The sequence below is a fragment of the Triturus cristatus genome, chromosome 12 (assembly GCF_964204655.1).
Source record: "Triturus cristatus chromosome 12, aTriCri1.1, whole genome shotgun sequence".
In the NCBI taxonomy this organism is placed as follows: Eukaryota; Metazoa; Chordata; class Amphibia; order Caudata; family Salamandridae; genus Triturus; species Triturus cristatus.
The window spans coordinates 664,842,958-664,870,796 of NC_140595.1; the positions used below are offsets into that span (position 1 = coordinate 664,842,958).

At 45.1% G+C, this 27,839-nt stretch overlaps 1 protein-coding gene across 4 annotated transcripts in view; it reads right to left on the reverse strand.

The window, feature by feature from the left end:
• Positions 1-3,267: 3,267 nt before the first annotated feature.
• Positions 3,268-27,839, reverse strand: part of LOC146780067 (DNA topoisomerase I, mitochondrial-like) — a 1,246,550-nt gene continuing 1,221,978 nt past the window's right edge. For 3 of the 4 annotated variants that reach the window (XM_085637972.1, XM_085637970.1, XM_085637971.1), the window contains 2 exons: positions 27,287-27,436; positions 3,268-3,647 (listed from right to left, as the gene is read on the reverse strand). In XM_085637972.1, coding sequence (XP_085494098.1) covers positions 3,545-3,647; positions 27,287-27,436 — 253 coding nt within the window. In that variant the 3' untranslated portion in view covers positions 3,268-3,544. Of the gene's footprint in view, positions 3,648-27,286; positions 27,437-27,839 lie in introns of those variants that run through there. The other variant, XR_014972079.1, reaches the window with a different exon arrangement.

Here is a 27,839-nt window from a genome sequence, read left to right on the forward strand (position 1 = left end):
CGAAGTGCCTTTCACCTGCTGGAAAAATCCATCATCAAAGCTGAAAAAGTTTCTGGTCAGACATAGTTCAAGTAATTTCAAAAGAAATAATGTGGGGACTGCATGTGGTCTGGGTCTTAAGTCAAGAGTTTGTTGAATCACTAAGAGCAAAAACCTGTGGGATATTAGTATACAGTGATTCAACGTCCAGAGTACAGAGCAAATCACACCAAGCATTGGCATAGCCAATAGGTCTCGCCTTTGGGACCTTATAAGTGTTTAGCCACGCAACAGTTGATGTGGTTGCACCAAGGATATTGTGCTGCATAACTAAATACTTAGAAGGTCCCAAACGCGAGACCTATTGGCTATGCCAATGCTTGTTATTTACATTTTTATTAGGTTTTAGAAACATAAACACGCATAATGCAATCAGTGCACATCGGTAGAAGGAATAATGCAGCTCTGATGCTTGTAAAAAACCAATAGAATGCTGTCAAAAAGCAATAACACCTATTAAAATAGCTTGCATTAGCCACTGCCTGGCGTTTTTAAATGCGAGTGGTTATAAATGTGTTTGTCACGAAGAAAACAAAGATTACAGGGGGTCACAAAGGCAGACAAGACAAAGAAGCTGAGACTGAATCGAAGTAAGGAATAATTCAATAAGAGAAGCAGTGTGGAAGAAAAAAAAAGAGAAGCAAATCTGGCAGAATGTAAGGAAAATGAAAAGACTTAAAGGAATGAGGGAAAGAAACTCTTGCCGATCCGAAGAGAAAAGTATGAAGATAAAGAGGAAATAAACAATGAAAGGGAGAATAAAAGGAAAATAGAACACAAAGGGGTTTGAAGGGAAGGCAAGAACAGTGAGACTGAAACAAGAAAATGATTAAAGAGAAAGGAGCCAAGAGGAAGAAAGGGTGATATAGAAAAAGAAGGACATCTAAGAGAAAAATGCAAGACAAACAGAACAACAAACAGGATGAATAAAGAAAAAATATGGATGATTCAGTGAAATGTACAAAGGAATGTGTGTGTGATTGGCGCAAGGAGATACCATGCTTTGGTTTGGGGGGAGGGGGGCATGCCTTCACGGTACATTAGGAGAGCGTGTTTGTACCACGCACGGACATTCAGCTGCCCTGGCAATTACCACAGCCTTTCGTTAAGCTCTGCTCATTTCTGTGACTGCACTTGGATACAAAGGCCATTTCCTACTGCCCTCAGACACATACCTTTATATTAACCTAAAAAGCAAACCCGGTTCAGAGCAATACTTCAGAAATCCGGCTGCAGAAATGTACCGCTGGTGCAAGCACCTTTCACAATGCGCTGCTTTTAGCAAGAATGTAACCACTTTCCACAATATACCTAAATGTACAGAGTATGGGGGAGGAGACGGGGGTATTGTACACAAAGGCAACCGTGGTACAGTAAGCTGACGAAGAAGGAGGGGGAGAAGGGAGGGGGGTAGTGAGAGCAGAGAGACAGAGGGGCTGGAGGAGCATTGTAAGGCTTAATGAGCCATTACAAAAGCCAAATGGCCTGTGCACGTTCACGTGCAAGCAAGCTTCAAGCCAGCAAAAGCCTCTCTGGTAGCCCTTTAAAAACCCACTTACTAAAGGTCTCGCTTGAGCTAGCGCATGCGCTAGCTCAGGCGAGACCTAAAAATGGGCACTTGAATAATGAGCAGTGGTAGAACACAAGCAAAGCATCCATTCTCCAGGGCTGGGACAAACACAAGAAGATGAAGAAAAGCTCACACAAATGAAAGAATATGAACCAAGCAAATGAGAGAAAACGAAGCCAAACAATGGTAATCAATGAGCGCATTCTAAGCCCACTGTATAGCAAAGAGCCCATGTGTTGTCTAGTAGGCTAGACCTAAAAACAAAGACTATCCTCTTTTTACGTTTATGAATCTAGTGAGGTTGAAACCCTTTAGCAGCTGAGAAGCACTGCTGACTCAGAGGCAAGATGCTTTTTATTATTGCACAATGGACTGGCAAGACTAAGATGGGAGATATAGATGCTATCCAGCTTGGGCTACATAGAGTCAATAAACCAGTTCCTCGCTATACAAACACAGACAGCAGTTGCATAAGAATGGTGCCATAGGCCCAAATGCAAGAAAGGGAAATGGGACCCATGGACCCTGGATCAATAACAAAAGACAGACATAATTGGGGTGAAAATGACCCCTCAAACCCCTAGATCTTAGTGTCACTGACCCTGCTGCACTACTGATAGCTACTGGTCGCCAATTTCCTTATTCGAACCGTCTGTTCCCTATCTCGTCCACTCATCTTCATTCACCTTGTACGCATCTGTCTTTTCTTCTCCTCCTATCTTATTTGTCCTCACTTTTTCTCTCCTCGCTCCTCTTCAAACGTCTTTCTCTCTCCACCAATTCCCCTATATCCTCTTTGACCTGAAGACCAACATTACTTGCCTCAATCTCCCCCTAATCCATGTGTTCGATTTCCTTCTATTCTGTCACAGCTATATCTTGTCTTAACTTCTTAATCTCCATGTCTCCTTTCTCCTGTTCTTTCACTGGCATCCCTATTCATGTGCACTTTCTCTTACTTTTCGTTACACAGTTTTGTTAGTCCTTCTCTCCCTACATTTCCATAAAACTTTGTTTCGGTCTCTCACAGTTCCTTTCTATCCTTTCCTCCCTCCTCTCCATTTTCCCTCTCCTCTCCTCCCTAACCTCCCCAAATTTCACATCACAGGTTTTGGTTTTAAATCGTTGAGTGGATGACTTTTAATCTATCTGCAACTTGTGCAGAGCAGGCTGGACCACCAAACCCCCCTGCTGCTACTGCACTGGCTGAACCACTGATAGATGTGCTACTAACAGACAGTGCATGTTTACTGTTCAACAGATAAACAGAACGCATAGTGCTGCTGACACCCTGTGGCTCTGTGATGGAAGTGAACATTTTACATTTAATCGATACTTGAATGACACCTTTTGATGTCTCGGTCAATCGGGCGCCTACAAATCAGTGAGGCTAATCTGTTCTGCTCAGGTGGTTTCCTCACAAATGCTGAAAGATATAGTACTCAGATTTTGGGATAATATTTACATATAAGTAGCTAGCTTTGAAGTAGAGTAGTAATCAAAAATCACCTGAGCACACTGCAAATGGGGTGGATGCATTTGTATTCCTAAAAAGTACGCTGTAATAATTCGTGTTTACGGTGTATTTTACAATCATAATTGTCTCCTGCAAACCGATTCCTGGAAATTGAAACGACACATGTATTAAATTCAACAAGTATTTAAAAAACAATGGTTTAATGAAATTAACACAAAATGTAAAATCGAGATCGGTTTTAGTAACAATGCCGACCTTAAAAGCAACATAATAAATATGAGTAACACTCGGACATAAAAGTGCACATTTGCATTTCTCCCTTTTAGTGATAAAAGTTATTTAGTTAGATCAAAACAGAGAGGCTGAACCCTTCAACTGGCATTGTTAGGAGACAGAACATAAGGTGAGATGGTCACAAGCATCTGTGAGGGACCGGAAGCGCTCTTTAAAGTCGGACATCAGAACTCAAAGTCGGCGTCTGACATGTTGATGGCCCACGCAAACTTATCTCGCTGTGTTTTGTTGTATATCTTCTCCAACCCTACACCCCACTTTTGGCACCTGTATGACAAACAAAAAAAACCTCAATTAGCATTATGAAAAATATTTCTCAGTTTACTCGGCAATCAAAAATATTGACAAGCCTCACATGTCCCTTTGTAATGCACCGGTTATGTTGGTTCCCTGACATAGTACAGGAACAGGTGAGGCGATGGGGTAAGCTTCCACCACCTCACCCTCCACGCGGGGAATGCCGTGCAGTGGAAACTTGCCTGACGAACCCTTCCACATTCTACATCTCCTGCCACTAAAGTATGCCAACACAACACATCCCCCATCTGTAAAACAAAGGTAAATACACAACAAACCAACAAATAAAACCCAAAAGAAACATCCCCTCTAAGATAACACACTAAGGAAACTTACCCCGCCTCTAATACAAAGAAACCAGAACATAATCCCCTTAATCCATAACATATTCCTTTAACCACCCAGGCAACGCTCTTCTCCTCTCAGTGCTGTCTGAGGCTCCATAGATCGGATCCCTGTCCTCGGATGCCTGGAGTATAGCCTCATGGACCCTCACCGCATCCCTAACATTGACACTTTCTTTCATATCCTCTGTCGTCCTTTCACAATCCACTCCTCCTTCCTCTCCTCTACCTACCAATCTATCCAAATACATTGCTCGTTGTGCTCCACTACATTCAAAATATCCTCCATCCACTAAAAATGTTTAGACCTCTTTTACTCCTGCTCGCCACACCCTCCTTTATTTACACCACCATTACCCTCTAACGCTACGCGTTTCAAACTCCACACTTTACCATCCTTCAACCTTAGGGCATTTCTCAATTCTTCCACCACTTGCTGAGCACCAAAGAACTGACTCTCTCCCTTAGGAATCTTCCCAGGTTTCTTCACCTGCACCCAATCTCCGACCTCCACACGCTCCACTAACTCCATGCACCCTGTCATAATATGCCTTGCTCCTCCCTTGTGCTGCTTCTAACCTTTCCTTGACTGCCCTGAGGGACCAACGCTCCACGGTCCCATCCTTAAACCAAAAAGGAGTAAATCTGAATTGTGGTTTCTTCCCTCTCATTTTCACAAATGGAGGTAAACCATGGAATCATGTACAGGCACCCTGTACACCCACACTGCTTTCCATACTTCCAACCTCCAATCCTTCTGCTTGCTCACTGCCCCTTGAATAACACCCTACAAGACTTGGTTACATTTCTCCACAGTGCCACTCCCACTAGGATTATATAGTGCTGTAGTCCTGTGCTTCACACCTACTCTCTTCGAATAAGTCTTTGCAGCCTTCGATGTGAACTGTACCCCATTGTCACTCAGTATAACAGCACGCATACCCTTCAGAAACAAATGTCCCATCAAAAAACTCCCAAACCGTAGTTGTAGCAATTTTGTCCACAATTTTGCCCACAATCTCCACTACTGGCCAGTTTGAAAACAAATCCATCACCACCACCACATACTAAGTTAAATCTCCCACCAGGTCAAGCAAACCCACCGCAACACACTCCCACGGTTGTTTCAGAATTAAACCTCCGCTCATTTGTGGCCTTAAAGTTTGTAAGGACTTGTCTGCAGTAGAACACTCAGAACATGTCGTTTGTCCACTCCGGGCTAGCAAAACACACTTTTGACAACCGCTTTAGTCCTCACTACACCAAAATGTCCTTCATGACAGCGTCGCAAGATATTCTCTCTCAAACCCTCCGGCGGCACAATTCTGCCCCCCTCAAAACCATAATTCTATTCTTACCTCCCAAAATGGTCTTAACAAATCGGTAACATGTTCCTACCTTCCTTGACCAACCCTTCACCACATACTCTCCAACCGATTTTAATACCACATCCTTCTTCCACTCTCCCACCCACTCAGCCTTCCTGATTGCTGGTTCTCCTGAATCACGCACCAACGCAATTCTGAAATCTTCCCATGTATTATCTGTACATTCTTCCTTAGGGGCAGGCATTCTGAATAAACACTCCACAGCCACATCTATACACATAATTCTTTATTCGCATGGACAACCTCGCCAACCTGGCAGAAGCAGACAAACTCCCTTCTGAGGTCAACAATTTTCCAAAGGTCTATGATCTGTGCGAATGGTTACTGCCTTTTCCCAAACAAAAGCTCGAAAATGCTCTAATTCGCAGGCACACGCCAATGCTTTCTTTTCTAATATGGGGTACCTCTCCTCTGCAGGTGACGGTGATCTTGAGGTAAAAAGTATGATTTTTTCCTTCCCCAAGGAGTCTTTCAGAGATAACACCACCCCTAGACCTTTATTACTGGCATCAGTGGTGAGAGAACACACCAGTTCACCATCAACGCTGCTTAAAGTTGACACCTTGCTTAAATCATTCTTGGTTTGTTTAAATTCACATTCTTTTTCAGCAAAGGCGTATAGTCTACATCTTACTTGCAGAATTGGGAATAAACTACGCACAATATTCCGACATTCCTAAGAATGATCTCATCTCATCCATATTCTCTGGGGCAGAACAACCCACAATGGCACTCACCAACCCTGGTTTTAGCTTCACTCCCTCCTCACTGATCACATGCCCCAGATATATGTCACTCCTCTAAGCAAACCTGCACTTGCTGAGTTCCACTGTCAACCCCACACTCTCTAAGACACTAAAAACCTTTTTCAAACTCATCATGACTCTCTCAGTTTGCTGCAAAAATGTGGATGTCGTCCTGAAAACATTTCAGGCCCCCCCCCAATCTTCCCGAACAACCTATGCATCAGCCGTTGAAACACAGCCGCAGCTAACCCAAACAGCATTCATTTGAATTAAAAACACCCAAAAGGTGTGATGAATGCTGTGAGCTTTCTAGACTCTGGTGTGAGAGCCACCTGATGATACACTTTAGATAGATCTATAGTAGAGAACCAAGTTGCCCCTTTGAGGGATGACACCATCTCATTTATCTTAGGTAAGTGAAACTGCTCAACCACAATGTTACTGTTTATATGGCATAAGTCAATGCACAGAGAGATTTTACCATTGCTTTTGTGTGCGACTACTACTGGTGAAATCCCTTCGGCGCTCTCCACCTCCTAGATTACATCCTTCTCCATCAAACTCTCCAGTTCTTTCCGCACTCCATCCCTAATCATTATAGGAATTGGTCTCACCCTGTGCACTTTTGGAACAGCTTCCTTGATGAGCGCAATGGTGTGTTCAAATCCCTTTAATTCTAGGCTTTCTTTGAACACACTCGGAAACTCCCGTGCTATCATGCTACCTACCAGTCCACTCATCCACAATCAGTTTCTCATCAGTGTTTGGATTAAGAACAATATGTAAACTTTTCTGGTCAGCCCACCCCAAAACTGATGGACCTCATTTTGCCACATATATTTTCCCCATTGACAGTCTGTCTTTAAATGAAAATGTTAGCCACCTAAAACCCAACATGTCAATTTTCTCTCCAGTAAAACTCTCTGGATTAATGTCCGTGGGTGTTAAATGAGGGCCAATTTTACCAGCAAACTTCTCCTTCTACAAGTTCTCAATCACAATGGTAACCGGTGACTCCAAGTCTGCATAACTTTTGACTGCTACCCTACTGATTAGCATGTTACAAACTGGTTTGTCCTTAGCACTGTTATTTGGGATGTTCAGGACAAAATTTCCATGCACTCACGACACCATCTACTTTCAGTGCTTCCACCACCCATTCACAGCCTTCAGGCTGTCCTCCTCCAATGCACATATGAATGTCTTTTCTCCTTCTGCAGACTTTTGAAAAGTGACCCACTATGCTGCAGTTACTACATCTCTGCTTGCTAATCGCCAAATGGTCCTTACAATCACAACGGTAGCATCTTCATTCCTTCGACCCACCACCCGTCAACTTCTGCACCTACCCGTCCCACTTGGGGTGACAAATGCAAAAAGAACAATTGATGTACAGAAATCCAGATCTTTGTGACTGGGGATGAATGTTTGCATTGTCCAGCATTCCGTCCATCAATTGTTTCTTTTGAATTTGTCACCCTAAGTGGGAAGGGTATGCCCATGCTCACTGCACCCCTAGATTCAAGCTAGCGTGGCTGATGAGGGGTGATGCCTGAAACCGGTCCCAGGATGCTCGTTTCGGGCCCAGGGAGGACCTGGTTTGGCAGTTCGGTCTGGACTATTCCCATAAGGAACAGGGTCAATACTGATTTGCATATGATAGCGTCCAAACTGGGGTGGTGTGGTGAGCAAAAGAATGATGGATTACACCCAGATCTTTGTGACTGAGGGTGAATGTTTTCATTGTCCAGCATTCCATCCATCAATTGTTTCTTTTGCAATTTTAGTACCAGTGCTGCATGATCTTGACTCAAGACTGATTTTGCCCATCACAATGTGAGCTTTTCTTGGCTCTGTGTGATGTTGATTTAGCATTGTACGATCTCAGGCTAGCGCCTAGTTAATTTAATGACGAGTGTATCACTAAGCCTTGCCGGGAGATGCACACAGTCCATTCCAAAGTGGACCATCATTTTGAATTCCCACCATCTACATTACAAATTTGGCAGGCCAGAATCTATGTTTATTGACTGTGAAATGTTTGTTCTTGCTTTATATGTAGAAAACTTTTTTAGTCGCAGTAGTTCCCCCACTTTGTGTCTGGTATTTGATGCAACTCTGACTGAAGTGCACTGGGTTCCAGCTAACCATGTCCCCAGTGCCAGTGTTCTTTCCCCAAAACAAGACAATTGGTCACTTGATCCCCAAGTGACTAGACCTTTTGTACCTCTGCAGGTCACTATTAAATGGTACTCCTGGTACTTGAGGCACAGGTACTAAAGAGGGTCACTAAGAGCTGCAGCATATCTTGTGCCACTCTAATGAGCCCAGCACCAAACCATACAGACTGCCACTGCAGGGTGTGTGACCAGGTGCTCTAAAAAGTGAAGACAAGACATGGAACATGCTTGTGTGCCATGTCTCCTAAACACTGCATGTAATACTTGTAAGTCACCCCTAAGGCAGGGTGCATTATTTTACATGTGAGGACATCTCTGCGTGAGCAGATATGCCCCTGTGCTGGTCAGTTCGATTTCTGACAGTAAAAGTGAACAGGAAAGCCATCTTAAGGTATGTACTGGGCACTGGTTAAAACAAGGCTACATAATGGCTTCACTGAAACATATGGTGTTAGGTATCAAACATCTTGTATTAATAAACTCACACTGATTCCAGTGATGGGTTTATTAATACATGCACCCAGAGGGTACCTTAGAGGTATCCGCTGAACCCTAGTAGCCTTCTAGTGTGCTGGCTGACTGGTCCAGTTCGACCTGCCACCACAGACAAGTTTCTGACCCCAAGGAAATCTGTAAAAACGTATAGCTTGAAAATCACTTGCCTGATTTCAATGACCTTGGTATCTAAATTTATATAAAAGGTACGTGTCATTTTTATAAATTGGCGTTTTATTTCTTTGAGTGTGTGTCTTACTTACTGTCTTTGTGCGTATGTAATAAATGCTTGGCACTAACCTCTAGCATGTCTTACTGCTCATCCACACTACCACAAAATAGCATTTGGGGCGCTATTAGTGCCTCTAATTCCTTAAGGGTTTGCCTGGGCACTTTATATAGCTGACCAAAAAGAGGTACACTGTGCAAAGAGCCAGCTTCCAAAACTCTAGCGCTGTTTATTGTTGAGCAACTACTACTGCACATTTTTGGCCCAACACTGAGGTCTTGGATCAGTGCTATGTGACCTTGAACTGTGCTATATAGGTTGGGAATGTAATGCCTGAGCTTAGCCCAACACAGCTTGATGTTGGTCTTGCAATGCATGATGCTAATCCATGGTTAACTGATACTGAGCCGTCGACATGAATCTTGGGCCAGCAATGCGTGCTACAGGACCACAGCTTTGCTACCTTGAGCCACAGATGTGGGATCCAGGCCCAGTGCTTCGTGCTCCACCATACTATTAGTCTGAAGCCCCATATCGCTCATGATGAGCAAAGAGGCTAAAACTGGTCTGGAGTTCCTTGGGTTCTTGTCATGACAGACTTGGCGTAGCAGTCTGGGCTGAACAGTTCTCCACTGGAGCAGGAGGAAGTTTGATTTGCATATGATTGGTGTCTGGAATGGCAAACCTGGCACAAAATGGACTGGGATGCAGCGCCAAATAACTACTAGCGGCTGAGATTAATTCTTGTATGCCACTCATCACTTTGTTTTTCTACATGAAATGACTAAAGTGCGATGGGTTTGCCCAGAAATGGGTTCTGATTTAACTGTGCCATTCGACTCAAACTGCTCCTTAATGTGAGTGCCATCCCTAAAATGTCATGCACCCATGGACATTTTCTCTTGCAAAACATTTACTGTGTCATCAGGCTAAGGCATGAATTATGCAGGATGGACAAACTAACAAAAACGACGAACCCACGAAAGAAGGTTTTCGAAGTCTTAGCTAACGTTACCATCAGGTTTTCCTACAATGACTTTAGAAACAGATGTTGGCTTCTCCTCAATTCTGAGAAGATGCAGAATACACCAACAAAATAAGGGATGATAAGACAAATTGGCGGGAAATAACACAGTCGACAAAGCCTTTTTAAACATTGTAAACTGAGCACTAAATCAAATGTGCTTACTCTAGTCCAACATATTGCAGAGACTTACTTGGCTTCGATATCTCATTAGCAAATCCGATGCTGCAAATAATGTCTACAAAGCAGATGAGCAAGACCATCAATAAAAAACTTACCACACTAGAAATAGAAAGCAGACTGAAAGCTCGAGTCCTTTTGGCCATTAGGAGAAGTCAGCCTCTTTGACTCATCTCTGGTACAGCTTTATCTAACAACCTTGGCAAATCAAAGGAAGGAGACTTTTTGCTCTAGCACGAAATGGCATGCTACCTCTCAATCCGACTTTGAAGAAAAGGAAGCAAGTAAGCTCTGACATCTACTTGTGTGAAAAAATATAAGACCTGGGCCATTTCCAGCTGAACTGTCTCTTCTATACCAGGATCAGAGGCTACACCTTCAAAAGCTTGCTTGAGAGGGAAAAACTGATCTATGATGAGGACCGCCTTTTTTTTTACTGCGTGATATCTCTGAAGAAACAATCAATGGGAGGATTTCTTGTGAAAAGCTAAGAACTAGGAGAAAAACACTTGAAAACAATGCCCAGGATGAAAATAACAGAGATCCGCATAATATCCATATATACAGAGAAAGAAACCAGGAAGCACTATGCATGCAATATTTGTTTGTAAATATTTTTAATCTTGGACACCATTTTGTAAAATGTATTGGATATTTTTTACTGTGTTTTTGCGAAAGGCCACCTTTTATGCCGAAAGCAGATATTAAATACATTCAAAATTCATATTCAGTGAAAGTGACCAGGGCTAGACTGTTCCTATTGGATCAGGACCACATCTAAATGCACATGGTTGGTATCTGTCAGGAGGTGCATAGTAGGCTAAAAAATAAAGGACTGGACTTTAGCCCAAATAATTAGCAGTGACTGAGATGAATTCAAGGGAGGGCAGCACAGAGATCGCAGTGATATTCATGCCAAAACTGATGACTTGGGACCGAGGCTCAATTCATTTAGCTTAAAAGTACATTTCTCTGTCTCACGATTCCTTCCACTTAGTTGAAAGCTAATGGGAAAATAAAACCATGTGAATTCTGTACCAAAAACTCACTCTTATGTGTTTCTAAATGGGGATTCTAATTTGAGGGACCAAGGACCTCTGTTCTATCCAAGCTACCATGGCAGGAGAGCAATTGGGCAAGAGTAAGTGGGTAACGCTACAGTTCTGGACACAGACTCCTTTCAGCAGCAGTTTTCAAGTGGTCCTCGTTTGAAGGGCTTATCCTCATTTTGTTCAACACTCAGGTGGACTTTTGCCTCATCAAACTTTGCCATTCTTTATTATTATGAAATTGGTTTATTAGCATTTGTTAATATAGACATAGCATACATCATAAATGTAATAACCCACAGGCAATGAGTCTGGTACTCGGAGGAGTATCCGCCAATCGTGAATGCGGTGAGCCGCAGGGTCCATCGCCACTACGAGGCGTGGATTAATGCAAACTGATAAGTGTCAGGGCCACCGCCCGCAGTTGAACAGATTCATGGAACAACCGAAATGGGGTAAAAGAAAACAGGTTAAACAACAGAAGCCCAACAGAACAGCAGCAGCAGGTTCGATCTTAGACCATACGACCCTCAGGATACCCCCCCCAGTCCATCCCCCCCCCCAGACCCGGCCCCCCCATCCCCCGTGACATATCGTTCTATGGAAGGCAATTGTCATTGTCCGCACATCCGCCCGGTTCGGCTAGGACCTCCCCGCCAATCCCCAGAGTGGGTCTCCCAGGCTCACCTCCATTCCCCTCAAACTTTGCCATTCTTTATGTTGATCACTTTGAGAATAAACATATTTACTATGTGGACACAAATCCCTATCTGGTCAACATATGTCTATAGAAAAGTTACATAGACATTTGTTTCATCTGGACTGGTGGACCAAACCAACCTTTCTACATTTTTGAACTGGCTTAATTCATTGTCCCCCACCTGAAATTCACCCCTCATTTTAGTAGCAGTATCATGGACTCTTTAGACCTTACCACAGCAGTATATCAATCAATCATTGTTTTTATAGAGCACACGGCTACTCAGGAGTGTCCAGGCACTTGGGTACAATGTGCCATGATGGCAAACGATGAACTAGCTTTAACCAAAAACCGACTACCAATAAAACACTGGCACAATATTCAAGTCACCATCCAAAGGCACTTAAGGACAGCCTTCCATTTGGCCAATTTCTTCAGATTCAAAAAAACTTGAGGCAAGGGGTCATCCACACAAGCGGGTAAAGCGTTATGGCATGGTACTGCCCACGTAGTTTCTATTGACCCCCCAAAGAGAAAAAGAAATATGTATGGAGTAGCCTGTCTCACTACCTTCTGTATCCAAAGTAATTCAGTTAACAAAACCATTAGAAAACACTGGCCACCAATTCAATCTTCTGACATTACAAATGAACCTCCTCTTTTTCTTTCAAGAAAGGGAAAAATCTGACCAATTGGTCAATGCAGACATAACAAATATTTCACTGTGGGGGCACAATAAGATTGGGCGTCATTTCAAGAGTGGCAATTGTGTTGTGCGACTCCACCTAGAAAACGAAGCAGTTCAAGCACAGGGAAATGACATGCATCCTTAAAGATAACACTAATTTTAATACTGTTGTTTACGCTAGTTGGTGCCTATGCCTATGTAGGACAAGCAATCCAGATAATAAAAACAAGACTGAGAACAAAGATGCAGGTTTTGATGCACGGTATTGACAGCTCCCTTGGTGGTGCATTTTGTTACAAGAAACCACACTAAGAAAGACGTCCATTGGCAAGTGATTGAGTTGATTGAAGGCGCTTAATACCAAACAACAAGAGGATACCAAAGCACTTTTGAATAGGACCAAATGTACCTGGATCTTCCAATCTCATAGCATTATAATGATGATATGAGCTTCCCCATTTGTAATGCCGCCAATGTCCAGGGATCTATGCCATTGATATGGTCTCTCTTCATGCATTGTGTTAACGTTTTTAGTAGAGATCATGTTATAGGACATTTTACACTCTCTTTCAGGCAAATGAAAGTTGCTTTCTTTATCTGTTTCTAAACCTGCCCCCTTTTTTTTTCATTTTATCCCTTGCAGCTAATTTTTGGTATGTGGGAAAGTCCATATTAACAGGGAACTAACATACTCAGAGAAGAACTTTTTGATTTTTTTCTAATTTGTCTTTTTAAAAACAATTCTATTTAAATTTTTGCCCTGAGATACGGTGTGGTGCCATTGATTATTTTCTTTGTATATTTTTCATTTTTTCAAAATTCGTAACCATTAGTAAATCATAGTATTTTGTCCGTTTTGCTTCCGACACCATGTTGGACAACTTTTTGGGACATCTCTGATGCTCCTCGCACGCATCATGAGTCTCTAAAATGTGTGCCACACTCCCACTAAGGTGCATGTCAACTAGATGCTGACTTAAGCAGCTCGCAGGTAATCCACGCAACTTGCTTGGGTAAGGCTGTTACCTCCTCTGCGTCTGATTCCCAATCCAAACCTGTTTCTCCATACCATTTTTGTAGATGATAACATCGTATCCATGCTGCATTCATACTTATCCTTGTTTACATTTAACTAAGTGTTTCTCTAATTCCGCTACTCAAGGTGATTGCTCACTTGTGCACCCATCATTGCATTGTGGCACCACGTTTCCCCCCTATTTTTTGCCCACATAAGCCGTGTTCTTGATTTCTTTTAATAGATTACATCTATAGTTCCTGCACAATGAGAAATCCGTTTAGATTATTTTTCTCTTATTCCATGTTTTTATCTTTTGGGGAGATTTTGTGCCCACTTCCTTTCCTTTTGTCTGAATTCATCCTCCAGCTCAAATAAGATTCCCTTGTCCCGATAATGATCCGCTCATTTAATTAGGTCAAAACATCTTTCACGTATTCGACAATTGGAAAAGATGATTAGTCTCATCTTTGAATAACTGTACTTTCTACTAAGATTGCTGAGATGTTCCAATGTCTTTCTTTTCCTTATACACACTGTATACTGTTCAATTGTTAATCACTGTGTGATCACTTGAGCAAGTAGATATTTTGTGAATTGTTATTAGCATAACAAATATAACAAGCATTTGGGTTACTACTAAGTGGGCCTAATATCTTGTTCATCAAGATTGATCTCAGTTTTGTTAACTACCATTGTTTCACCAACTGAAGTTATTTGTGACTTAGCCTTCATTTTATTTTACATTGATATTTCCACCCCTGGCCCCAGGTGCTGACTGGGCTTCCCCTGTGCAACTAGCATTTATGTTGGCAGGACACGTTCTTTTCCAGATTACCAAATAGGCAAAATAGGCACCGGCCTATGGGCCCCACTCCTTTTAGGGGCCCGCAACACTGGATAAAAGTAATATTGTTTTGATCTAGAAAGAAAATTACAATCAAGCTTTCTTTAATATTGTTTCCAAAAGACAGAAAAAATGAATCAACTCAAAGAAATGGAATCTGTACATTAAAGACTCTTTAGAGAAAATACTGTATTAATGTAATGTGCCCTTTAACCACTTAAAGTACATAAACCAGAGACACCAGATTCACATAAATGTTGTCTCTTAAAAGCTCATCCTCTGGCAGCTGTCAGTTTGTTAAAAAAAAATCCGGTGCATTGGGTATTAGGAGATCATTTGCGAGACGGACTCTGAAAGTTTGACTGCCTAGGGACCCCCACAGGGCTTAATCCGGCACTGGGCACATTTAACCACTATTTGCATGCCACAGGTTCAGAGCTATGCATATTCACCAGCCCTGTGTGACATTTGGCATGCACAGTGTTGTCAACATTGTATGATAATGGGCCATTGTGGTAGGAAACTGGAACATAGGGGTGTGTTGAGTGAAGCGGCACAGATATTGTACATTGGACTAGTGCTGTGATGTCAATGGCATGCATTCTAAGATATTACTGCAGCAATGCATGATCTTAGCACACTGGTAACTGCAATGTGTAAAGATGAGCTTACACTAGGCCACTAAGGCCCAGTGTTCTGGTGGACCAACATAATGATCTAAGAAGTGAATTTATAGTCAAATTAAAATAGATCTCCCCGCTGAGAAGTGTTGTCTGATTATGTACACAGATCAGGCTTGCACAAGCAAAGTCTTTTAAGGCTATCTAGTAATGAGAGATTTATAGTGAATGTTTGTGTACGTTCCTAATCAAAAGTCATTCTAAGGGCAACAAAGAACATCGAACATGTCAGTCACTAGGCATTAACAAAGCATACGCAGTATAGTAGAATGAGTTACTCTTGCACTAGATGGACAAGAACGTTTATCCTCAAGACAGAAAAGCTTTTTTTACAATTAGAAAGCCCGATTTAATCAATCAGAGGTTTTTGTAGAGCACGGCTTGTCACCCAGGGGGAGAGGGGTCCCCAGACACCGAGTGGTGGTGCGAGTCTCCTTCGGTGACTGTCAGTGATGGTTTAAGCAGAAAGGGCAGAATATTATGTGATGAGTATATGATTATCTACCTGAGGAGGACTAGGATGCCTTAGGAGGCCTGGGGTGGGCAATCCTTGAGTTGTGCTACACACAATGTAAGGTGTGAAGAGGCACAAGTGAGGATCTCCACTTGTATCACGGTGACTGGCATGGGAAAACTACAGTCAGTGCTGAATTTGTAGAAGAATAAGTGCCTGGCCCAAAGTTTGGCTCAGAAGCAGCAGCTGACGCTACTGAATATCGGCATGCCAAATACCAAGGCTGCATAGTCTTTTTTTTTTTTTTTTTGAAAAACCTTTATTGACATTTCGATCATTGACAAGTATGGGCCTACAACCCCCCAGGGCCGGCCGCTAAGCAATCAGAGCAATAAGGTCAAATATAAGCACATGCGGCACCTCGGTAGCAAAATCTTCATACTAAGATAGTTCGGCCCGGGAGCCGCGCAGGTAGGACACCAGGAGAAAAGGGGTTTTTCATTTTATAATGAAACAAAACAGTAGGATCAGGTGCCAAACAATTTCCCAACAGCGATAAAGGGCAGGCCGCATGATAGACGTTAGCGATAAACAGCAATCAATTGAATCCATGGCGCAAACACAGGAAATGATGGGGAAGAATATCAAAAACAGTTGCGCCTGCAGGCCCCCATACCCAACGCCCCGAGAACCCCCGGAAACTGTGGCACACACGGAGAGGCAACGGTTCACAGCAAAAGAGGCGTACCACGCTGATCCCAGAAAAGAAACAAAAAGAAACGGAGAAGAAAAAGGAGGCCATGGAAAAAGAGAGGAAGACTGAGATAGAAAAGAGTCCCCCCCCCCAACCCCCCACCCTGCACCTCTGCAAATGAGTATGGCCCCTCCCCCCAGCAGTGTGCCTGTCGCCCTGGAACTAGACCCGAAATATAGAAGAAGCAGGGAAAAAGGAATAAGAAAGAACCCCACCAGGCGGGGGGGGTGGAGAAAATATAATAGACTGGAGGAGGGCCTTCAGAACATACCCCCGGCTTCTCCCTCCCGCACCGTAAGGTATCCCAGCAGCAAACAATAAGTAGCACCAAATCAACCATAACAAAAGGGGGAATGGGGAGCATTGCGCACCGAATATGCTAGTAGCTATGTCCTGGGAGTACACAACCATGAGTCCGCCCGTCTACCAGATGACCACCCCGAGGGATCAGCCTCATCCCTGACCACTCCTGGCGATGCTGCCCATGCCTACCCCTCGACCCAGCGCCATGTCCGATGTTCCAAGGTGAAGGGATGTCCCAAAACAACCGGGAAGCGACGCACACAGGTGGGGTGGAGGTCTCAGAACGCCAACACAGTCCGCATCTCGGAGGGACGTCTTTCCCAGTGCTGCCCCAGGATCTGTACTGCACACAAGGTCCGGGAAGGCTGAATCATCCAAAGTAGACAGACATTGCTGGTAAAGTCCCTGGGTCACCGGAGGTCGTACACGGGATGGGGCCACCACCTTCCACTCGGAACCACTACCTCCGGAACAGATCAAACCCTCAGTCAGCCGATCATACGGTAGCATACTGTCCGGAGTGTCCAGCTGCGCACTAATCGCAGGGATGGCCGCGACATTATCCTCCTGTGTGCAGTGTAGGAAGTCCCTGTGCAACTGTGGACTAGCATGCCGCCATTGTCCCAACGCTGATGCCACACCGTCGATCTTACTCCCCCAAGACCTCGATGCCACGAGCCAAGGAGAAATGAAGGGCACCAAGGGCCTCAAGGAGGTCGCCGTACCCCAGCACTGCTCCCCGCGGCCGCTCTGCCACACTCCCAAAAGTCACACACTCCCAATCCTGCTGCGACCCGGTGGATAGGATAGTAGGCTGCATCGCAACAAGATGGCCGCCGGGGGAGGCCCGGCTTGTATGGGGGCCGGGACCCAGGGACAAGCACCTCGGGGTCCACGTCGCTGGAGACAGGGGTCCGGGGGCAGGTACAAATTCAGCCGTTGCGTGGACTCGGGCAACAGTCGTCTCCACCAAGGACCAGCGGCCGCGAAAATCCGGGAGCAGTCTGCAAGGATCAGGGCGAGCTAGGGGCGGTGTCCGGGCAGCTCACCGTCAAAGGCAGGGGCAAACACCGAAGAGTCTGAGAACTGCACCCCCGGACATGCCCTCGATCCACTACGCTTCAGCAACGGGAGCGGCCGTGGCGAAATGCAGGCCGGGGGCAGCACCGCTCCGGTGGACCGACTCCACCCAGTCACCACAGGCCGTTGTTGTTAAACTGCCACCCGGCCAAGGCGTCCACTCGAGGTCCCGGCTCCGGGGCCGCACGGGCCGCAAAGTTCATCCGCAAATTTCTCAGGCGGTACAGTAGCCAGAAACCCCGGAGTCACACGATCGGTTGCCACTCTCCTTCACAAACACGATCCCATGGCGCAAGCTGAGGATCTAGTATAGGATATCCGTGCGGGATGCGGAGGTTCACGGAGCCGGGAATCTACGCAGCCGTCTCGGTCGCCATCTTGGCTCCTCCCCCAAGGCTGCATAGTCTTGATTCCATCTCATGTCCCCTTTAATCCAACGCCACCCAATCTCTTCCAGTTTATCTCACTCTTGCAGGTCCCTGCTTTCTCCCTTTGCACTGTTTTGACATCTTTCTCTTCCTACTTCACCCCCCTTTGTGTGTTTTTTACTCTTATGTTCTTAGTCAAAATCTAATGAGGAAACATAAGTGTTGGTCCTCAAAAACGAGTGCCGGTGGACTCCGCTTGCAATCACTAGCTCCAATTAAGTAGTTGCTACAATACAGAAGAACTCATAGAAAATTGAGATGTTTCCTTTAGAGTTGCTAATTAGGAGAAATGTGAAGAGCTACTGTGAAAATACGCTATACAAGCAGGGAAGTGCCCCCAAAGGGTTGACTGTCGGTATACCTGTCTGGTATGCACACTGTTGAGCAGATGACCAGTCCTGCCCTGGGATTCTGTGAAAGAGGAGGGCTGAGCTATGTTTTTTCATGTCTTATGGTGGGCAACCCTTGGCACAATACTTAAACAGCACTCAGTCCACACCACATATCAAGCCAGCACCATCTTTGAAGAGCAAAATGAATGACATTACAGGAGTGGCAGGCATGCAAAGCATGAGGAGACGAGTGCTTCAACTAAAATACCAAAATGTTAAGCTTCATCAAGGCTCTTGAGGTGTGATAAAAAATACTACAGGAAGCGTTAATATAGAAATTAAGACCAAAAGTGAGATTATGCTGAAGTTTTCACACTGTGCAGCGTGGCAAAATAAACACTGGAAAAGCCAATAGCTGTCGGTGAGACCTATTGGCTTGGCCAATATTTGTTTAAAACCATTTCTAAAAAAAAGATATTCCCAAGAAATAGCACCTGAGATGCACAACATGGCGGTGGGGTGGAAGGTACGATGGGAGAAAGGGCGCCCACTCCCATACAAGTCAGAGAACCAATTCAAATGCTCAACAGGTATCACAAACAGGATTACGCACGGCTATTAGCAAAGGGTTTCAAAGAAGGCTTATATCTTACAAGGGCACCCAGGTTGATCGCCTCAATAAAAATCTAATATCAGTGACTGTGGAAATCGAGATGGCAAGGCATAAGGTGGCAAAAGAACTCCAACTGAGTCACATGGTCGGCCCATTTCAGCACCCACCATTGAAGAACTTCATGGTCTCCCTGCTGGGTGTGGTACCTAAGAAGGAGGCTAGCCAAATTAGACTCATACATCACCAGTACTACCCCCCCACCCCCCAGGAGCGGTGGTTAATGATGGGCTGGAGCAGGACTTCTGCTCTGTATCCTATGCCACTCTTGATGAAGCAGTGGATATGCGGAGGGCGGCAAGAAAGGTGTAATGAAGGCCAAGGCCAACACTGAATTGGCCATTTAACTCTTCCCAGTACACCCTGGCAGCTTTCAAGATGGCCTTTTTTACTATATGTTTTTCCATATGGGTTGCACACCATCCTCTGCCTATTTTGAAGCAGTCAGCATTTCCCTAGAGTGGGAAGTGGGAAAGAGACACCCTACAGGCTGGCAGTTACATTACGGTGATGATTTCCTCTTCATAGGTGCACCGGGTTCGCCGCACTGTGGCTCGCTGCTAGAGCAGTTCATCACCCAGACAGCTATGGTGCGTGTATCATTAGCACATGATAAAACCAAGGGGCCTCCATCCAATATAACATTCTTTGGTTTTGATCTGACTCAGAAGAGTGTGTGTGTAGGATCCCACCAGCAAAAATGACCAGAATGAGACAGATAATCGAGGGTCTACTGGCCAAGGGAAAGGCAACCCTAGGAGAAATTCAGCAGTAGCTAAGCAAACTGAGTTTCACAATCAAGATCATCCCAGCTGAGTGAACATTCACCAGACCCCTGGCTTGTTCACAAGGGGTCTGACTATCTACCGGGATCAAACGGGATCTGCAGCAATGGTTCACCTTCCTCACCACTTTCAATTGCAAATTGGTCCAGCATGAGCCCTGGATAATAGCCAAACAGTTAAATCTGTTGACAGATGCAGCGGGGAGCGAAAGCTTTGGGCTTTTTCTGGGCACAGACTGGTGTGCGGCCCGGTGGCCGGACTCGTGGTGGGTAAACTACCTGACCAAAAATATAACGCTGTAGGAGCTCTTCCCATTGTAGTAGGCTTCTCATTTTGGAAAGGCGCACTCGCAATAAAGCAGGTAATTCTGTGGTTGGACAATCACGCAGTGGTGCAGATGTTGAATCTAGATGTGACACACTGTCCAAGGGTGTTGGGTCTGCTATATCACCTAGTCACTGACAACTGGGAGCAACATCGCAATTGGGGCTAGACATGTGCCAGTTTGTGATAACTCAAATGGGGATGCTCTCTCTCACTTTTAGTGGATAAGGTTCAACTGGCACCTCGAGCAGAGCAGGAGATTAAGTTGATCCCAGAAGAACTGTGGGAGTTGGTAGACCCGACCAGGACTTGCCACCTAAAACCATGGCTGAGTATCTTAAGCGCTGGGCCCTCTTTCAATGGGAGGTAGGCAGCATCAATGGGCACGAGGGTATATTGAGCATGGAAGTCAACAGGTTCATACATGTGGGCATATCGAACAGGAAAACAAAATAATGGACCCAATCACACCTGAGGATAATGTTGCGTATTTCTCAAAGGTTCTGGTGGGGTGGGGGCGATTGGGGTCAGATCCAACAAGCTTCTTTTAGTGCCAGACAGCCATGCAAGGGTGGGGCTTTATGCAAATAAGGCAGAAGGGCCATAGGTGACTCATTGACCGTGCCAAGTTGGGGGCATTGTTGTAGGCGCTGTGTTGTATGTGCAGGCTCTGTTCTTTCCGTGCATATATGCATGCGCATGCCATTCTTCTCTCGCGCATGCCATTCCCATTCATTGCTTGTTTAGTTTCCTTTTGAATATTATGGTTCACAGCACGATCATGCTGTTCTAGAATAGAGCATCTGATTGGGCCGGTGAGCCAAGGAGAACAGTTGACGGGAGCCTGCCGGAGCTGGAAGACTTGTATCTGGTGGTGCTTTCATTTATACAAATAAACCTAATTTATCTGCAAATTGCCTTCGTCTGTACTTGACACGATGTCAGATATCTGCACAGCAGACAGGAGTTAAGCCTGTTCAGGACTGCTTTTGCAGTGGCCCTTTTTGGGGCCTATAGGATCAGCAAATTGGCTCCCCCATCCAGTAGTGATCCTGGCATCGCCTGCCTGGGGATAAAGGATGTGTACCTCGGACAGGGGCACATGGTGCTAAGGCTGTGATAGTCAAAAACCGATCAGGAAGGGAAAGGAAAGCTCACATGCCTCGAATGTATCACCACATCCGAGTCCTGCCGGTATGCCTAACACAGGGCTGCCTTCAGGTAAAACCACAAGGGGGCATCCAGCTATTTGTACACCAAGACGGCACATGCCTCAGCTGTTTTCAATTCATGGCAGCGTTACCTAAGGGCTACAAAGTATGGGTTTTCCCGCTCAGCTTTTCGGGTTGCATTCATTTTGCACAGGGGCGACTGCGGCTGCGCACAGTCTGGGGGAGGATGGTATCAAGCGTCTTGAAGTTGAAAATCACGAACTTTAAGGGCCTTTGTCGGTCCCAAATGCAATTAAGTCAAGACATTTATTTTTGCTGTAAGGGGCATGAAAGGGAGGGCTGACAGTCTGGATGCTGGGCCAGTCTTACATGATAAGGGCACATCGATGGGGAGCTTTGCGTGAAGATTAGAAAGGCATATGGCTATGCAACCCCTATATGTGCTGAATGGGCGTAGCTGACACGAAATGGGCTCACCTGTTGCTGAGAGTGCATGATGCCCTGTAGACTGGAGGCAAGCCGGATGCAGTCCTTAGACATTTGGGTGGAACTGATCGTGCCAGGCTAAGGAACCTAAGGCGGCGCTAACTCTTGGAAGACATGAAGGCTGACTTAGGTTTGGGCTGAGAATTTGTCAGGCACAGTCTCATTAACCTGCAAAGGACAAGGTCCATTTTTCGGGGGTAGAGATAGGCTTGTTCCTCTTGAACATTGTGGGGGCTCGTAAGCAGAAGTGTGGTCAGTTGTCGGTGTTCAGGAAACCACCAGCAACATCGCAGAGACAGCACCAGCAAATGCCAATGATAACACAGTAGGCCAGGTAAAAGCTAATTGAACAGGGTCCTTTGGATGCCTCCTGGTAGGGATGACAAAACAAAGGGCCGGCAAAGGGTCAGCCAAAGCCTGACAAAGCACTTGCAGCGCGGGCACAGCCAGAGGGCAGGAAACACCAGTAGCAAGGGAAGACTAGAAGCTGCGGCGCTTGACACAAAGGAACCATCGAACAAAGTGCTGTCATCCTGATGAATTATGGTGATGGACTAACTTGATTATGGATGCAGCAAGGGGTGACTTACAGCTGTAAAATGATATATGATAACCTATTGACCTGCTGTACAAGGAATTGCTTGTTCTGCGCTCCAAGTAATGCAAGCTGTATGGTTCGTAGTAATGACCGATATTTTGTGATGATTTATGACCTAGCATGGTTTTAAATATGTAATAAACTGCAGCCATTTACACACCAAAGAAGGTCTGTGGTCCTTTCTTGAAGATGGGGTTTGGATGGGGGAGGCCAGAAGCAAACAGCTGTAGATGATCAGTCTTCTCGGGTGGGTTAAGCCAATAGCTCTCGCTGTTGATTGCTTAAAACTACTTCAGTGTCTTCTTAGTGGTCTGCCTCAACATCCTGCATGAGCACAACGTGCCATACCTTAGAGCATGTGCTGAATCAAACTTAGTGTGAATGTGCTTGAGAAGAGGACCTGAATGGACTCTGCACTGTCAAACAGGCTGATGCGGGGCCTCCAAACACTTAGGCAGCCGAGGCTTCAGTGCTTATGAGCAGCTGCTGAATAATTCGGCACAGCAGTACAAAAGGGGGTGGTGATGGACGGAGCATCAGAACCAATCAAACACTCACACCCAGTCAACAGATCCGGGTTAGATCCATCACCGTTCTTTAGCCCACTCTGCCACCCCAGTTCAGACATGGCCATATGCAAATCAGTCTGACCCTGTGCCTCATGGGAACAGTCCAGCCCGAACTGCCAAGCCATGTCTTCCCTGGACCGGAAACAAGCTTCCTAGGACCGGTTTCTGGCATTTCAGCCGTCTTCAGCCAGGCTTGCTTGAATCCAGTGGCAAAGTGAGCAAGGGACTCACGTCTGAGCATACCCTGCCAACTTATGGCGAACAAAGCAGTACAAAAGGGGGTGGTGATGGACGGAGCATCAGAACCAATCAAACACTCACACCCAGTCAACAGATCCGGGTTTGATCCATCACCGTTCTTTAGCCCACTCTGCCACCCCAGTTCAGACATGGCCATATGCAAATCAGTCTGACCCTGTGCCTCATGGGAACAGTCCAGCCCGAACTGCCAAGCCATGTCTTCCCTGGACCGGAAACAAGCTTCCTAGGACCGGTTTCTGGCATTTCAGCCGTCTTCAGCCAGGCTTGCTTGAATCCAGTGGCAAAGTGAGCAAGGGACTCACGTCTGAGCATACCCTGCCAATCAAGCTATCCTGGCTGAAGAGGGGTGAAACCCCGAAACCGGTCCTAGGATGCTCGTTTCCAGTCCAGGGAGGACCTGGCTTGGCAGTTCGGGCTGGACTGTTCCCATGTGGCACAGGGTCAAGACTGATTTGCATATGGCTGGGTTCAAACTGGAACGGCATGGTGAGCAAAAAAACGATGGATTTAGGCCCAGATCTCTGTACTGGGGTGAATGTATGACATTGTTCTGCATTCTGTCCATCAACTGTTGTTTTGCATTTGTCACCCCGAGTGGGAAGGGTATACCCAGACGTGGGTCCCGTGCTCTCCATGCCACTGGAATCAAGCTATCCTGGCTGAAGAGGGGTGAAACCCCGAAACCGGTCCTAGGATGCTTGTTTCCAGTCCAGGGAGGACCTGGCTTGGCAGTTCGGGCTGGACTGTTCCCATGTGGCACAGGGTCAAGACTGATTTGCATATGGCTGGGTTCAAACTGGAACGGCATGGTGAGCAAAAAAACGATGGATTTAGGCCCAGATCTCTGTACTGGGGTAAATGTATGACATTGTTCTGCATTCTGTCCATCAACTGTTGTTTTGCATTTGTCACCCCGAGTGGGAAGGGTATACCCAGACGTGGGTCCCGTGCTCTCCATGCCACTGGAATCAAGCTATCCTGGCTGAAGAGGGGTGAAACCCCGAAACCGGTCCTAGGATGCTTGTTTCCAGTCCAGGGAGGACCTGGCTTGGCAGTTCGGGCTGGACTGTTCCCATGTGGCACAGGGCCAAGACTGATTTGCATATGGCTGGGTTCAAACTGGAACGGCATGGTGAGCAAAAAAACGATGGATTTAGGCCCAGATCTCTGTACTGGGGTGAATGTATGACATTGTTCTGCATTCTGTCCATCAACTGTTGTTTTGAATAATTCGGCACAGCGACATCTGTGCTTCGTTATCACTATGGCACACAGACTAGGCCTGGGCAAAAATATCGTTCCGTTCGCGGAAATTGCGATAATTTGACATTTTCGCGTTCCGCGGAGAGCGCGAAAATGTCAAAATTTCCACTTTCCGCAGCTTGGCGATAATTTGTTTCTTGCTCGCGCTGTAAAATACATTCTCGCGCGCGATCGCCTTACCTGAATCCCTGCGTTCGCTGACAAGTTTTCTTGTTCCGGTCACGTTCTCCATGAGATGTTGGATTGTTTTTAGCCATTTGCGCTGTCTCGCGACAGTTCGCGCCCGCAGTGACGTCATGCGTCGCGCGATCACTTCTTTCTTCTCGCGATCATGCACCGCGAGACAACTCAAAACAAGATGGCCGCGCCCGCGAGCAACCACATGGGTAAGTTGGCGACCCGCAACCATGCAGAAAATCTCGCGAACATGCGGGAAAAAAAATCCGCATCTTCGCGATATTTCCGCTTGTTTGCGATAATTTTAAACATTTTTGCGATAATTTGCGAAAGTGGATTTCGCAAATTCCGCCCACCCCTAACACAGACTCCACTCTGACAACTTCAGCCGCATCTTCATTTTCATCTGCATCGACGCCTAGCCCGGAAGGCGGTCTTCCACACCGGTGCTCTCCAAGCCAATATGATGTGTGGCACAGACGAAATTCACAATAAAGATTTCATTGCCTTGGCTGAAGCTCAGTACTTTCACAAGTGTGACAGTAAGGCTCAGCGGATTAAGGCTGGGTTTGCAAGAGACCAGCCGCTCTTAGAACAGAGGCATCCAATCTGGGTTCAGGAGGACTGGATCCATGTCAGAATTTCCTGGATATCCATACATGATAAATTGGCATACAATTCATTTATATGGACCTCAATTCCATATTTAATGTTAATCCTGAAAAAGTGGCATGGAGCTGACCGTCCGGCACCTACAATCGATACATCTTTGCCAGATTGATACGGGCCAGGAGTTGCATTGCTTACCGCTCATACATAGGCAGTGATGGGGAGGCTTTTGAAGCCATTAAACATACTATTGGCTGACTTCCTGACTCGCAGTAGTTGCTGCTGACCTCAGTGAAAGGCACTATCTCTGGAATATGGGGAGCACACCACCCTTTGTATCCAGAATGTGTGAAGGGGGAGGTTAGGCAAAACCAGGATAATGCCAGCCTAACCATGATAGTGCTCCCCTCTGCCATGCTCCCTTAAAGATCCTCTCCCGCTCTCAGACACCTTTGCATCATCTCACATGGGAAGAGCATAGATGTTCACAATAAATCCATGTGTGCTGATACCTACCATCAGCCTTCTTTTCCACCAAACAGGGAGGTGATCATCGCCACTCCCTTTATGAAGGCATGGGAAGTGAAAACCACCCTCCCCCTATGCCACACCAAATGGTGCCACCAACCCCATGCCAAGTAAAGCAGGTAAAAACCTGCCTGCTTGCCTCTCTGATACAAAATAAAATGCCTTATACATGGCGTGCTGCAAGTTACAAAAGGCCTCCTGTGACCACAACCAAATCCTCGGATGAGAATTCCAGGAGTGGATTTTGTGAGACTCCAGAAACTGTTTCCAAAAAGTACCTGGAGTCCACGACGTATTTGGCACATGGCAGTCCTGGAAAAGACTATCATCTTGCTCCTGCAGCCGGCCCACACTGGTACACCAGTGACCTGCAGTTCCACGTTTGTTTTTAAACTTATTGCATTTTAAAGCTTAATTCAGTTAATATTGTTATAAGAATTGCAGCAGCTAGAGAGTTTGTTTGGAAACGATGTTAAATCTTGAATGCTACCACTGATTTTTATTCGTTACCCTTCACATTCATTGCTATAATAAAGTAAGAGCCTGTCAGATTTATTCTTTCATGTGTTGTATATTTTCTTTGGTTAATGTAATCATCTGGGGTTAAATCTCCATGTAATGCTAGATTATTATTTCAATGAAATATAAGTAAACTCTAAGCCGTTTAGAAAGAGCCAACAATGGTATGGTGCATAATTTCATGGCCACTGGAATTATGCATTTCTGCGGCTTTTGTAGCATATTTATGGATTTGTTGCATTTGCCACATAATCCATCATCTGCTGCTTAATCTGCAGATTTAAACAAAAAATAAAATCTGTGTAAGTAATATCAAAAGTTACTATCATCATATCAATACGTGCTCCGGCACATTGCGACGGTCTTTGCAAAGTTTGGTTGGTCATCTTTCAGTTGCTTAGTGTATTTGGGTGTTTAATTGGTACTAATATGGTAATATCTTTTCCCTGACACTGTTACCATATGTAAAAAAGAAAAAATAATGAAGCATTGCTATCACAAAATGCGCTGCATTATGCTGCATAAAGTGCATTTATTTTTGCCACATAATTTAATCAGTCCTGTTGCATAATCTCTTCCTCTGCCGCAGAATTGCCGTGGCCCTAATTCATATTTCAATGAATCCTTAGAGACGGTCAACAAAGCCCCTCATATGGCATATTTTGATTTGTCTTTTTTTCAATGAATTCAATAATTTAACTTGCACCCTAGACTTCAAAGTCAAACTCTTACCAGGTGACCGAGATCCTGGGGTCCAGATAGTTGAGTTTGGAGGTGCCCAAGGCAATCTGTTTGTTTTCTTCTCTGTCCGTTGCCTGCACCTCCAGTCTCATCAGCTGATCCTTTGTCCTTTGCACAGCTTTTTTCTTGCTCTCCAAAACCCTGCGTGGAGCAGATAATTGCACTGTTAGATTTAGCAGATTTTCAATGCCTTCCACTTTTAAGTAAATAGCCGGAAAATCATTTTTCGTTGTAAAAATAAAAAAGGTAATTTAGCCTAAAAAGTGCTGAAAGGAAGCAACTTTTTTTCACAACTTTAGACTGATGGACATCCGCACTCCACATATTCATCCACATGAAGGAGCTGGAAGCTTGACCTAGAAACATTCGGTTACTATAAATAAAATTTTAGTAGAGGTGAATTATTATTGCTATGTGTAGGTAAGCATTTTAGGCTGTGCACTTAAAAAGAAATGCTCCAAATCAAAAGAGAGTCACCCACGTAAGAGACAAAAGGGACAGGGTAGTACAAAATTAAAAAAAAGGATACATATATTATATATAA